Here is a 12,407-nt window from a genome sequence, read left to right as displayed (position 1 = left end):
AAACAGGATGTACCTGACCTCAATTTTGAGTGTCATGGCAAAGGCTGTAAATACTTATGTACATGTGCTTTTTTGTTTTTTATTTCTAATACATTTGCAAAGATTTCAAACAAACTTCTTTCACGTTGTCATTATGGGGTATTGTTTGTAGAATTTTGAGGAAAATAATTAATTTAATCCATTTTGGAATAAGGCTGTAACATATCAAAATGTGGAAAAAGTGAAGCGCTGTGAATACTTTCCGGATGCACTGTACTCTACCGGTCAAAAGTTTTGGAACACTTCAATTTTGTATTTAAATGTACGCAGTTTAATGTCTAAAATTGTAGATAAAGAAATCATGGAATCATTTTGTTTAACAAAATGTAATCTACATTTTTGACTCATCAAAAAGTAGCCACCTTTTGCAGATATAAGAGCCAAACACACTCGTGGCATTCTTTCTACAATAGAAATCAAATATTGTTCAGAAAGTTCCCAAAAATGTGTTGCATTTGTAGCTTGCTTTGCTTTCACCCTTCTGTCCAGTTCATCCCAAACCAGCTCGATGGGGTTTAAGTCTGGAGACTATGCTGGCCATTCCATGATTTGAACTATGAACTTGTTCTTTGATTCTAAGGTAGTTCTGACATAGCCTGGAGGTATGTTTTGGGTCACTATCTGGCTATAGGATGAACCCCAGGCCAACTAGGAGTATACCAGAGGGTATTGCACAGCTCTGCAAAATGCTGTGGTAGCCGTTTTGGTTCAGGGTGCCACTCACTCTGTTAGCACTTTTATTGTTATACTCGTTATACAATACTTTTATTCTTGTTTAAAAATCAGTTGAATATAGAATTGGTATAATGTAAAACCCAGGACTATAGGCTAGCCTACTGATTATGAATGTGGCTTGTTTTGGGGATTTTTGAACGCAGTGTTGTGGAAATCAAACTGTTGGGCGATCTCAGGTGCTGTTAATACCATTATGGTTTGATGGGAAATTCTGCTTATTGATGAAGGCTGTGATGATGGTCCCAAATCATTGTTGCATTTTCCTTGTTGCCAGACACCGCAACAATGCTCTTATGGTTTTGGAAGTCTGCTAAGAAATTAATAATAATAAAAATACATTGTCACCACCTGCGTCTCTGTTGGCGTGCGATCACTCGCTCATGGCGCAAAGTGCATAGCTGTCAAAAGAGCACCACTCTGCTGTAAACAAGGCAAGTTTAATGCTTCTGCACGGCAGTGATTGTGTTTGTTCGATGCTACGTGCTGAATAGATTGTTCAAATATAGCAGCAACAACAATGTAAATTGTGTTTCTTCATGTGTTTAAATTAGTTACACTAAGTATTCCATGTAATCTTACTTATGGTTATGGAGATGTAGCCTATATGCATATGTAGTTAAAGTTGTATGCTAATGAGTACAAGTTAGTGTATTTTATATTCTCTTACTGTAAAATATGTATATTTTGTGTAAGTCGCCCTGGGAAAGGCTGTCTGCTAAGAAAATGTATGTATGAATCATGTGCAAACCAAACAGGGACACAAGATTCGTAGGGGGCCAATCTATATCGCCGCAATAACTCTTCAGCATCATAGAGCTGTAACACGTCTTTCCTTTCATAGAAGGTGCGCTGTCTTCTTATAGCTACCAACTCCTAACTAGTTAGTTGACATTGTGAGACTATATTGTTACTAAAGTGTCGCTCTATTCGACAGACCACTATTTGCTGCCGATTTAGCTAATTTTTAAACAAAACTCTCCTTACTGCTTGTGTCCCTTCTGGCTTTTTAAAAATGGCGGTTGAACTTCAGCAAATAACTTATTTTGGAGACGACTTTACCCTGCCCCGCTTCCCCTGGCATCACTGTTGTGTTTAAAGTGGTGTTAAATGTTGTGTAAGGAGTGACAACTCCAAGTCAGCTATTTCCGGAAAAACATGTAATGATTTTTATCTCGAGCCGAAGTTTTCGCACTGTACACAGTAATCAATTACGTATCATAACAGTATTGTACATCCAACATAACTACTTAATACCCACACTGTAGAACTGTGTTACTGTATCTCACTGTAACTCAGTGTGCAGACATAACAGTCATGGGTTCCTTTGTTCCAGACCAGCAAGTTTTTGGTGCTTGCAAAAGCAGCTCTGTGCCAGCCGAGAACCAGTTTAATTGCGGTGGAAAAGCATGGAACGGTTCCAAATTAGGCACCAGCTCCAAACCACCACGGGCACCATGTCGGTAGAAAAGTGCTATGTGCAAGTCACCTATTCTGGATCAAGCAAAAGAGCCCCAGACCATCACATTTCCTCCACCATGTTTGACAGTTGGTGTCACACACTGAGGAACCATCCTTTCGCCTACTCAATTGCGTACAAAAACCCTGCATGATGAACCAAAGATTTCAAATTTTGATTCATTGGTCCGTAAGACCTTCTTCCAATCTTCTGTAGTCCACTGGCAGTGCTTCATTGCCCAGGCAAGCTACTTTTTCTTATTTTGCCATCTTAGCAATGGCTTTCTTACTGCCACTTGACCTGTCAAGCCTGCAGCACGAGGTCTTCTCTTCACAGTTGAAACGGAGACATGCTTACTTCGACCAGTGTTAAGTTGTACTTGAAGCTGTTGTCCCGTGAGCCGCCTATCATGCAAGGGCTCTCAGAAACGCGTCTTCTGATTCTGTTGTGGCTTTGGGTCTGCCAGACCTCTTCCTGTCAGAGTTTCCTCCAGTTTCCAAGCACCTTGGCTTTCTTTGCAATTTCTCTAAAGGAAAGACCTACACTTTTAAGGGTTATAATGGTCTGTGTCTCCTTTGTTAATTGCCTTTTTCTCACCATTATGTTAGCAATATACTACTTCCTGCAGTACAATACTGTCCAACTAAATGCAAAGTGAGTGAACAGAAGAAAAATCTACATTAAATCCATATTTGGTGTGACCACCCTTTGCCTTCAAAACAGCATCAATTCTTCTAGGTACACTTGCACAAAGTCAGGGATTTCGTAGGCATATAGTCAGGTGTATGATTAAACAATTATACCAAACAGGTGCTAATGATCATCAATCCAATATGTAGGGTGAAACACTGAAAACAGCTGTGTAGGAGAAATAAAACTGGGTGAGGAACAGCCAAACTCAGCTAACAAGGAAACAAGCTAACAGAAAGCAGTTTTTTCGCCGAGAGCGGTACTCCAATGATTGTCTGCAGGCAACAGTGAAGCGTGGTGGAGGTTCCTTGCAAGCTTGGGGATGCATTTCTGCAAATGGAGTTGGGGATTTGGTCAGAATTAATGGTCTCCTCAATGCTGAGAAGTACAGGCAGATATTTATCCATCATGCAATACCATCAGGGAGGCATCTCATTGGCCCCAGATTTATTCTGCAGCATGACAACGACCCCAAACATACAGTGAAAGTCATTAAGAACTATCTTCAGCGTAAAGAACAAGGAGTCCTGGAAGTGATGGTATGGCCCCCACAGAGCCCTGATCTCAACATCGGGAATATATGAAGAGAGACAAGCAACTGAGGCTGCCTAAATCCACAGAAGAACTGTGGATAGTTCTCCAAGATGTTTGGGCCAACCTACCTACCGAGTTCCTTCAAAAACTGTGTGCAAGCGTACCTAGAAGAATTGATGCTGTTTTGAAGGCAAAGGGTGGTCACCCCAAATATCGTTTTGATGTAGATTTTTCTTCTGTTCACTCACTTTGCATTTAGTTAATTGATAGATATAATCTATTAACATGTCTATTTTAGAAAGTATTCCTACTTTACAGCATTTTTTCACACCTAAAACCATTCACACAGTACTGTATATTTTTTAATTAACTATTATAGGCAACTGGAAGTCTCTCAGAGCACACGACTCATGTGCACTAATGCATTACTGTTTGTTTATGTTGTCATCCATAAACTTTGTTTGGGAGAAGCCTTAAACATACATCAAGCAACACACTACATGATTATAAATGTGTATATATATATTTTTTATAAATACAGTTTGTCATTTATTTGTATTCCTCCCTTGTGAAGGAACCACTGGACAGAGGGAGTAGTGAGAGATTGTGTAGCAACAGCATTGTAAATTCTGGGACCCAGTCACAGTCGATACCCATCCCATCCTCATAACTCCCAATATGCCGCTCAACTCACAAATTCTTGCAGTCGTAGGAATCCAGAGAGCAGGTTGGCGTCCATATCCCTGAGCAGTTCCGCCCGGTCGAGCACCTACACACACACACATTAGCATTAACACTGCACTGCACACAAACACTACAATAACACTATACTGCAGTCACACTCTTCATTAACACCACTAACAAACACACTGTGCCATAATACTGTGTGTGCAAACACTGCTTATAAACTATGCACGTGCACATACCACATTAACACTGTGCGCAAATGTATTTAATTACAGAACTGCATTCTTTATTGATATTCTTCTACACTGCTTAGGGGATTTGAGTGATATGGTTCTTGATTTGGAGAATGTGTGATCAGTGCAGGGAGTGGGGTGAGAGTCGAAGCAGGTGAGGCGGCACTCACGACGTAGAGAGTCTGATGGGGCTGGGCGCTGCTGGCATTCAACCGATGGAACAGACGGACAAAGTCAGAGAATCCGCTGTGGCGAAGGAGAGGGGGGGCAGCAAGTCCAAACAGAGAGACCAGCACCCGTTCAAAAAGTAACCCTGCAGAAAAACACTCCACACAGCTCACTACTACATGAGGAAGCTGCAGAGTGAGAGGAAAAAACAGAAAATGGGGAGAGGTATACTGAATGAAGGGAGAGGAAAAAGGAAGGTAACTGACCAATGAGCAAGTGCAGAGTGACATGGACAGAGAGACACATAAAAAACAAGTTTTGTACCTGCAGCTCCTGGAGTAAAGTGAGGGTGACATGGCTCTTCCCTGTTGACTGGTGACCATAGATGAAGATGGAGGGATAGCTGTACTGCTCAGGCTGGAGTGAGGGAGGAAGAGGGTGAGAAAAGCAAAGAAGGAGTGAAAAGAGTCATCCCCCAGAGACATACCTCAATCTCAGACTGAATGACAAGAGAGACACAAAAATCCCTACAGAAACACACATTTACATCCCTACAAGCACACCCTTACTGAGACAACACAAAACACAGACGTACATTTTCTTGCCTTATAGGCTTGAATTCAAATGCATTCAAATACATTTCCATTTACCTACAGATCCTACCACACAACTTCCAATTTTAATTAAAAATAAAAAGTGAAATAACTTGGTTGGATAATTGTCCATCCACTGTAACAACAATCATAAATTAGCCCAAGTGTTAGCAATCACCTTCAAAATAACACACCAAGTTAAGTGGCTTCCACCAGAATTACATTTTAGTGATTAACATGATTTCAGGATAAATGTAGCAGTTGCTGCAGGTTCTCTATGCTGGGTAGTGCCATTCAAAGCAAAGACTCAACCAAGACCACCAAGGAGCTTTCAAAACAACTCAGGGATAAAGTTGTTGAAAGGCACAGATCAGCGGATAGGAATAATAAAACAAAAATATCAAAGACCTTGAATATCGTTTGGTGCATGGTCAAGATGATCATCAAGAAGTTGAAGCTGTATGGCACCAACAAGACCCTATCTAGATCAGGCTGTCCCTCCAAGCAAGAAGGAGACGCATCAGAGAGGCTACCAATAAGCCAATTGCAACTTTGCAATAGCTACAGGTTCTTATGACTAAGATTGGTCAAAGTGTGCATATGACAACAATATCCCAAGCACTTCACAAATCTGGCCAGTATGGTACTCGAGAAAGCCCACCATCAATCCTATTTGAAAGTATGTCAAAAAACACTAGACCAGAAGATTCTGTAGCCATGTGGAAAACGTTTTATGTTCTGACAAAAGTAAAATGGATCTTTTTGACCTAAATGCAAACTGTTATGTTTGGCACAAACCCAATGCAGTGCATAACACAAAGAACACTATCCATAGGTAAAATCTGAGAAGCTCAAAGACGATTTCTTATTGCTTTTGGATAATGCTCGGAATTTGGCAAAAAATATAGTTGTCTTGGGCCCAATTCCATCACCTCGCTGTTGTGGGACTGAACATTTTAGTCGTCTTTGGTCTCTTCACATTTTCTACACGGCATATACTTTGTGGACAATTTCAATTTCTTTTGGAATAAGCCAGGCTACTTTGTTGAAGATGGAATTCATCTAGGTGAAAATAGGGCCCGGTTGCTTGTCATCAAACATTGGAAAGGTACTTGGTCAATTAAATTGATATAAGGGCAACATTAGCCCCAACCAATGTAAATTAGTTTATACTATTTCTTCATTGGTTACTGTAAGAGCTCATCATATTGTTTCTAAGAATGGTGAGAGGCTTATTGGTGCAAACTGGAGAAATAGAATTGCTATTTCTACTCAGTCTGCTTTTTTAATTTGGGATAATTTAAACAATGCTTTTCCTGTGACTTTGAAATCTATGATTTTAAAAGCAGAAAAGGGTTGAAACATTCGTAGTTTATTACCTAAAATTGATTATGTCAAGATATGGTCCTCTCAGGCAGACCTTGATATTTTTATTTTATCTGAACCCTGGTTAAATGATCAAATTTTGGATTCTGAGGTTGCTATTGATGGTTATAGTGTTTTAAGGGCTGATAGGAAGGGTAAAGGGGGGGTGTTGCTATTTACCCCCAAAAAATATCTTTGCATCTCTTTTAAAAGCAGTCTCCAGTCCTAAACAAGTTTAAGCTGTACTTAAACACAGAAAACACTGCTATGGGAATCTACCGTCCACCCTCTACTAAGAAATGTTCTAAATGAACTCACTGATCTAACTGCATTTTTTTCCAACATCTGAGGTATTGATAGCTGGAGATTTTAATATTGCTTGGGGGACACAGGACTCAGACTGCTTAAAGGATTTTTGTATTAGTATAAACTTGATCCAGTTGCTAACAAAGCCCACTGGTCCGAATTCTAAGGACTCCAGGAAATCTACTTTGATTGATCTTATATTTACTAATCCACCAGAGAAATATGTTTCTAATGGGGTACTCTCATTAGATATTACTGATCCTTACCCTATTGTTTGTATCAGGGATGTGTGAATGCCTAGATCAAAACCCTGTTTTTTTACTAAGAGGATATGTAATGTTTTTACCGAGCAGGTATCATGATCTTTATTTTAATAATAATTTAATAATAATAATTTAATAATCTTTGATACCTGATCCAGACTTGGCTCTGGACCCATTTTTCAAATATTTTTAATATCATTGTTAATAAGCATGTGCCTTTCAAATGATTGAGAATTAAAATTCTCAGATTTAGGTCCAGATTGGCAGTTGTTCAGGCAATTGAGAAATCTATGTGGAAAATTTGTAAGAAAAGCAAAATCTGAATTTTATGATAATACACTATCTGAATGTAGTGGGAATTCTGCTAAGTTTGAGAAAACTTTCAAATCCTTAAAAGGGGGCTAGGTCTGCTTCATTACCCCAACAAATCAATTCAGATACTGGTATAATTTCTGAAAAAGTTGAGATCATGAATTTATTCAATCAACATTTTATCTCAGCTGGCTAAACATTTGAACGAAATAAGCCAACGCATGTTACACAGGATCCAGATAGCATCTTATAAATCAATTCAAAATGATATAGGAATTGATTATAAAGGTTTTTCCTTAGGGCTTTCACTGAATCTGAAGTTCTTGCTGCATTGCTTTCTGTTGATGGAAAGAAGGCTGTAGGGGCTGATAATCTGGACCCATACATTATGAAATGTGCTGCACCTTTGTTTCATTACTTGTTTTGTAATTCATTTATTTAATATTAATCTCGGGGTTGATTCCCAAAGTATGGAAGGCTGCCCTTGTGCTACCCTTGCATAAAGGAGGGGATAGTGACAATCTAAATAACTACAGACCCATTTCAAGACTTCCATGCCTTGCAAAAATGTTAGAATCTTTAGTGAAAATGCAACTGTACTTTTCTATCTGTTAAAGGTATTTTAAATATGAATCAGTCTGGTTTTAGACCTGGTCATAGCACCACCACAGCAACGATGCTCATCATAAATGATATTACTAATGCCTTAAATGATAGAAAACATTGTGCTGCCATGTTTGTGGATCTGTCTAAAGCATTTGATAAAGTAGATCATACAATTCTGTTAAGTAGATTGTCATCTCTTGGGTTGGGGTCTGATGCTTGCAGATGGTTTTATAATTATCTCCAGGATAGAACTGAGGCTATCATGGTTGATGGGGTCAAATCTGAGTTCCTTGAGTTACATAAAGGGGTCCCTCAATAGTTGGCCCTTTACAGTTTTCTCTTTATAGAAATAACATTGATGATGCTGTAAACTACTGTAAGATTTACAGGGGGGGGCTGAGTTAGTAACCTTACATGTGTGTAAGAGCAGGGGGGTGGGGATGGGTTTGGGGTTTGATGACGGTGTTTCTCCTGTAAGAGCGCACTATACAGTTCTATGCGGGGCAATTTATCAACGCAACTAATGGGGACTTACTGCAGTGTAAAACAATCTAATTGGATTCACATTTTTTGTTTTATTATCTTCCTTAAATGATTAAGTAACTCATCAAAATTCCAGGGGGGGCTGAGCCCCCCTTTTTACTGTTCGGTGGGGGCTGAAGCCCTTGAGCCCCTGCGTAGTCGGTGCCTATGTGACACTGTGTTGTACTCCATTGCTGCAACTGTTGCCCAAGCCATCATCACCATTGTATTCTGTATGAAGAAGTGAGATGGACATCTTTGTATTTTAGAAGGAAGCTGCATGCTCTAGTATATATTTATAAAGCATTAATGCAAAAACTCCCATCATATGTATACATTAATTAAGTTTAGATCCAATACTTATAAAATGATCACCTGAATGGATTACACTAGTGGTTACCTTGGTTTCCTCTGAGTTGGGCAAAGTTGCTTTTGGTTTCTTTGCAGCTTCATATTACGGGGATGCATCTCATCAGCAGTATAGAAAACTCCTTGAGAAAAACCTGCTGTCAAAGCTGAAACGGGGACGGAAGTTCATCTTTCAACATGGTAACAATCTGAAGCACACAGCCAAAACTACACTGGAGTAGCTAAGGAACAAAAAAGTAAATGTCAGTCAAAGACCTTACCTAAATCCAATCGGAAACATGTGGCATGACTTAAAGATTGTTGTCCATCAGTGCTCTCCAAGGAACATGAGTTTTATACAAGAGGAATGTCAAATATTGCCAAATCTAGGTGTCCAAAGTTGGTATAGACATATCCCAACAAACAAACAGCTGAAATTGCAGTCAATAGTGCTTCCAGAAAGGGTTGATACTTGAAAAAAAAAAATGTTTTATCCAATTATGATATTTCAGTTATATATTTTTAGATTGCATAAAACTGAGGCACTTACACCGATCAGCCATAACATTATGACCACCTGCCTAATATTGTGTAGGTCCCCCTTTTGCCGCCAAAACAGCCCTGACCCGTCGAGACATGGACTCCACTAGACCTCTGAAGGTGTGCTGTGGTATCTGGCACCAAGACGTTAGCAGCAGATCCTTTAAGTCCTGTAAGTTGCAAGGTGGGGCCTCCATGGATCAGACTTGTTTGTCCAGCACATCCCACAGATGCTCAACTGGATTGAGATCTGGGGAATTTGGAGGCCAAGTCAACACCTTGAACTTGTGATTCATCAGACCAGGCCACCTTCTTCCATTGCTCTGTGGTCCAGTTCTGATGCTCACTTGCCCATTGTAGGCGTTTTCGGCAGTGGACAGGGGTCAGCATGGGCACCTGACTAGTCTGCGGCTACGCAGCCCCATACGCAACAAACTGCGATGCACTGTGTGTTCTGACACCTTTCTATCAGAACCAGCATTAACTTTTTCAGCAATCTGAACTACAGTAGCTCGTCTGTTGGATTAGACCACAAGGGCCAGCCTTCGCTCCCCACGTCCATCAATGAGCCTTGGCCGCCCATGACCCTGTCGCCGGTTCACCGCTTTTCCTTCCTTGGACCACATTTGATGGGTACTGACCACTGCAGACCGGGAACACCCCACAAGAGCTGCAGTTTTGGAGATGCTCTGACCCAGTCGACTAGCCATCACAATTTGGCCCTTGTCAAAGTCACTAAGATCCGTACGCTTGCCCATTTTTCCTGCTTCTAACACATCAACTTTGAGGAAAAAATGTTCACTTGCTGCCTAATATATCCCACCCACTGACAGGTGCCATGATAACGAGATTATCAGTGCTATTCACTTCACCTGTCAGTGGTCATAATGTTATGGCAGATGTGAAATGTGAATGTGAAAAAGTTCAAGATGTAGACTTTCTATAGGCACTATAGATATAGGTATATATTTTAAAATAACATTTCAAATTTTGTATCGAGATATGCATATATTTTATTTCATAGATTTTAAATAAATTCAAATATTTGTTTTTGTGCAGTGAGTATTTGAAAATGTAAATAACTTCACTAATAAATTCTCAAATACAACTTTGTAGTTTCAGGACTGAAAGACACAAACATCCCTGCACATACTGAAGGGTTAATATGAACAATCCATGTTCTTCTTTAATATGCTTTTTAATATGAAATATCAATGCATCTGAATAACTATAATCACTGCTTTTATTCTGTGAATAAGATTAATTCTATTTACGTGCAAGGAGCACACTACTTTTGTTCATTGTCTTGTGAGCAGTTGTTACTGCAAAGTTTAACTAAGAACCCATCGTGTTCATTGGGAATAAGATCTTGATACCAGGTTCTGAGCAGCTCCAATTTCTTGGGAGAAGACAAAAGTTTCTAGATTAAGACAAAAAAAATTCTACAATATGCTTACAAGTTGTCACTTACAGCTCTGGAACAAATTAAGAGACCACTGCAAACTTATCAGTTTCTCTGGTTTTACTATTTGTAGGTCTGTGTTTGGGTAAAATGAACATTTTTGTTTAATTCTATAAACTACTGACAACATTTCTCCCAAATCCCAAATAGAAATATTGCTATTTAGAACAGGGGTAGTCAATTATTTTGTGTCCAGATTTTTACAATTGGAGACCTGAAATACACAATTCGAAGTCATTTCGAAGTCAAAAAACATACCTCAAAATCTCCATGAAATCAGGCAGATTTGGACTTAAACATATATTTGCCTCACAACCACATATCACCAGCGAAAAATCACACATCAACCAACATTATACATGTAAACTAAATGTGGTTTCTGTTGCTTGTCAATCACAGATCTATGGTGATCTCTGAAATTGAACGGGTGAGGATGCACAACTCTCTATTTGCTAGAAATGTGTGTCTTCATTGGAAATCATCCGTTTCCGCCACTGATATAGGAGTTTCTAGGTGAATACAAGCAATGGCACCGTGACCCCTCCCCGACCCCCCCCCCCCCCGTGTGTGTATGCACTTTAATATTTTGGAGGAGAGGTTGAAATATGTCCAGACGACAAACGACCTGCAGTTTAGCGGTTCATTTATAGAAATCAGGAAAACAAAGCGAATAGCTGTGTTTCTAGCGAGTACAAAGTGCTGCTTTGCCCCAGTCCAGAATGTGTACAGAGACGCCGAACAGGGAATCTGCACGCAATCAATAACTAACAGGAACACGAGCTCTATATAGGACATCAAATATTAATACATCACATCCTACTGGCTAATAAACAGGAAGGGCTACTACTGGGTTCCACACAATAATAAACACTGAGTGCAACACACCTCCATAACATTACATACAAAAAAAATAATGATAATAAGTTAATTAAAATTATTCTCGCAGTCCAGTCAAAAGCATCTGGCGGTCCGGATTTGGCTCGCAGGCCGCCTATTGACTGCCCCTGATGTAGAGCATTTATTTGCAGAAAATGACAACTGGTCAAAATTACAAAAATTAAAAATTACAAAAAAAAGTTCATATTCATTTTTAAACAACACAATACTAATGTTTTAATTGAGGAAGACTTCAGAAATCAACAGCTTTCACTCGTATTGGCATGCTCACCACCAGTCTTTTCACATTGATGCTGGGTGACTTTATGCCACTCCTGGCACACAAATTCAAGCAGCTCGGCTTTGTTTGATGACTTGTGACCATCCATCTTCCTCTTGAACACATTCCAGAGGTTTTCAATGGGGTTCAGGTCTGGAGATTGGGCTGGCAATGACAGGGTCCTGATCTGGTGGTCCTCCATCCACACCTTGATTGACCTGGCTGTGTGGCATGGAGCATTGTCCTGCTGTACTGTCAGAGCAGAAAGAAGCAAGTTTTCTTCCAGGACAACCTTTGTTCGTGGCTTGATTCATGTGTCCATCACAAAGGCAAATCTTAGTCCTTTTACTCTCCTGTAAGTTAGAACTTCACAACATTTTATCATGATTCTT

The 12,407-nt window shown here is 39.7% G+C and overlaps 1 protein-coding gene across 3 annotated transcripts in view; it reads right to left on the bottom strand.

Moving 5' to 3' along the window:
* Positions 1 to 12,407, bottom strand: part of orc5 (origin recognition complex, subunit 5) — a 73,936-nt gene that overhangs the window by 39,418 nt on the left and 22,111 nt on the right. For all 3 annotated transcript variants that reach the window (XM_066705546.1, XM_066705545.1, XM_066705547.1), the window contains exons 3-5: positions 4,867 to 4,959; positions 4,545 to 4,730; positions 4,149 to 4,223 (exon numbers count right to left, since the gene is read on the bottom strand). In XM_066705546.1, the coding sequence (XP_066561643.1) occupies positions 4,149 to 4,223; positions 4,545 to 4,730; positions 4,867 to 4,959 (354 nt within the window). The remainder of the gene's footprint in view (positions 1 to 4,148; positions 4,224 to 4,544; positions 4,731 to 4,866; positions 4,960 to 12,407) is intronic.

The sequence above is a fragment of the Amia ocellicauda genome, chromosome 5 (genome assembly GCF_036373705.1).
Source record: "Amia ocellicauda isolate fAmiCal2 chromosome 5, fAmiCal2.hap1, whole genome shotgun sequence".
NCBI classification, from domain to species: Eukaryota; Metazoa; Chordata; class Actinopteri; order Amiiformes; family Amiidae; genus Amia; species Amia ocellicauda.
Note: the sequence above shows the minus strand (reverse complement) of the source record. Positions and strands in the feature narration are given on the sequence as shown.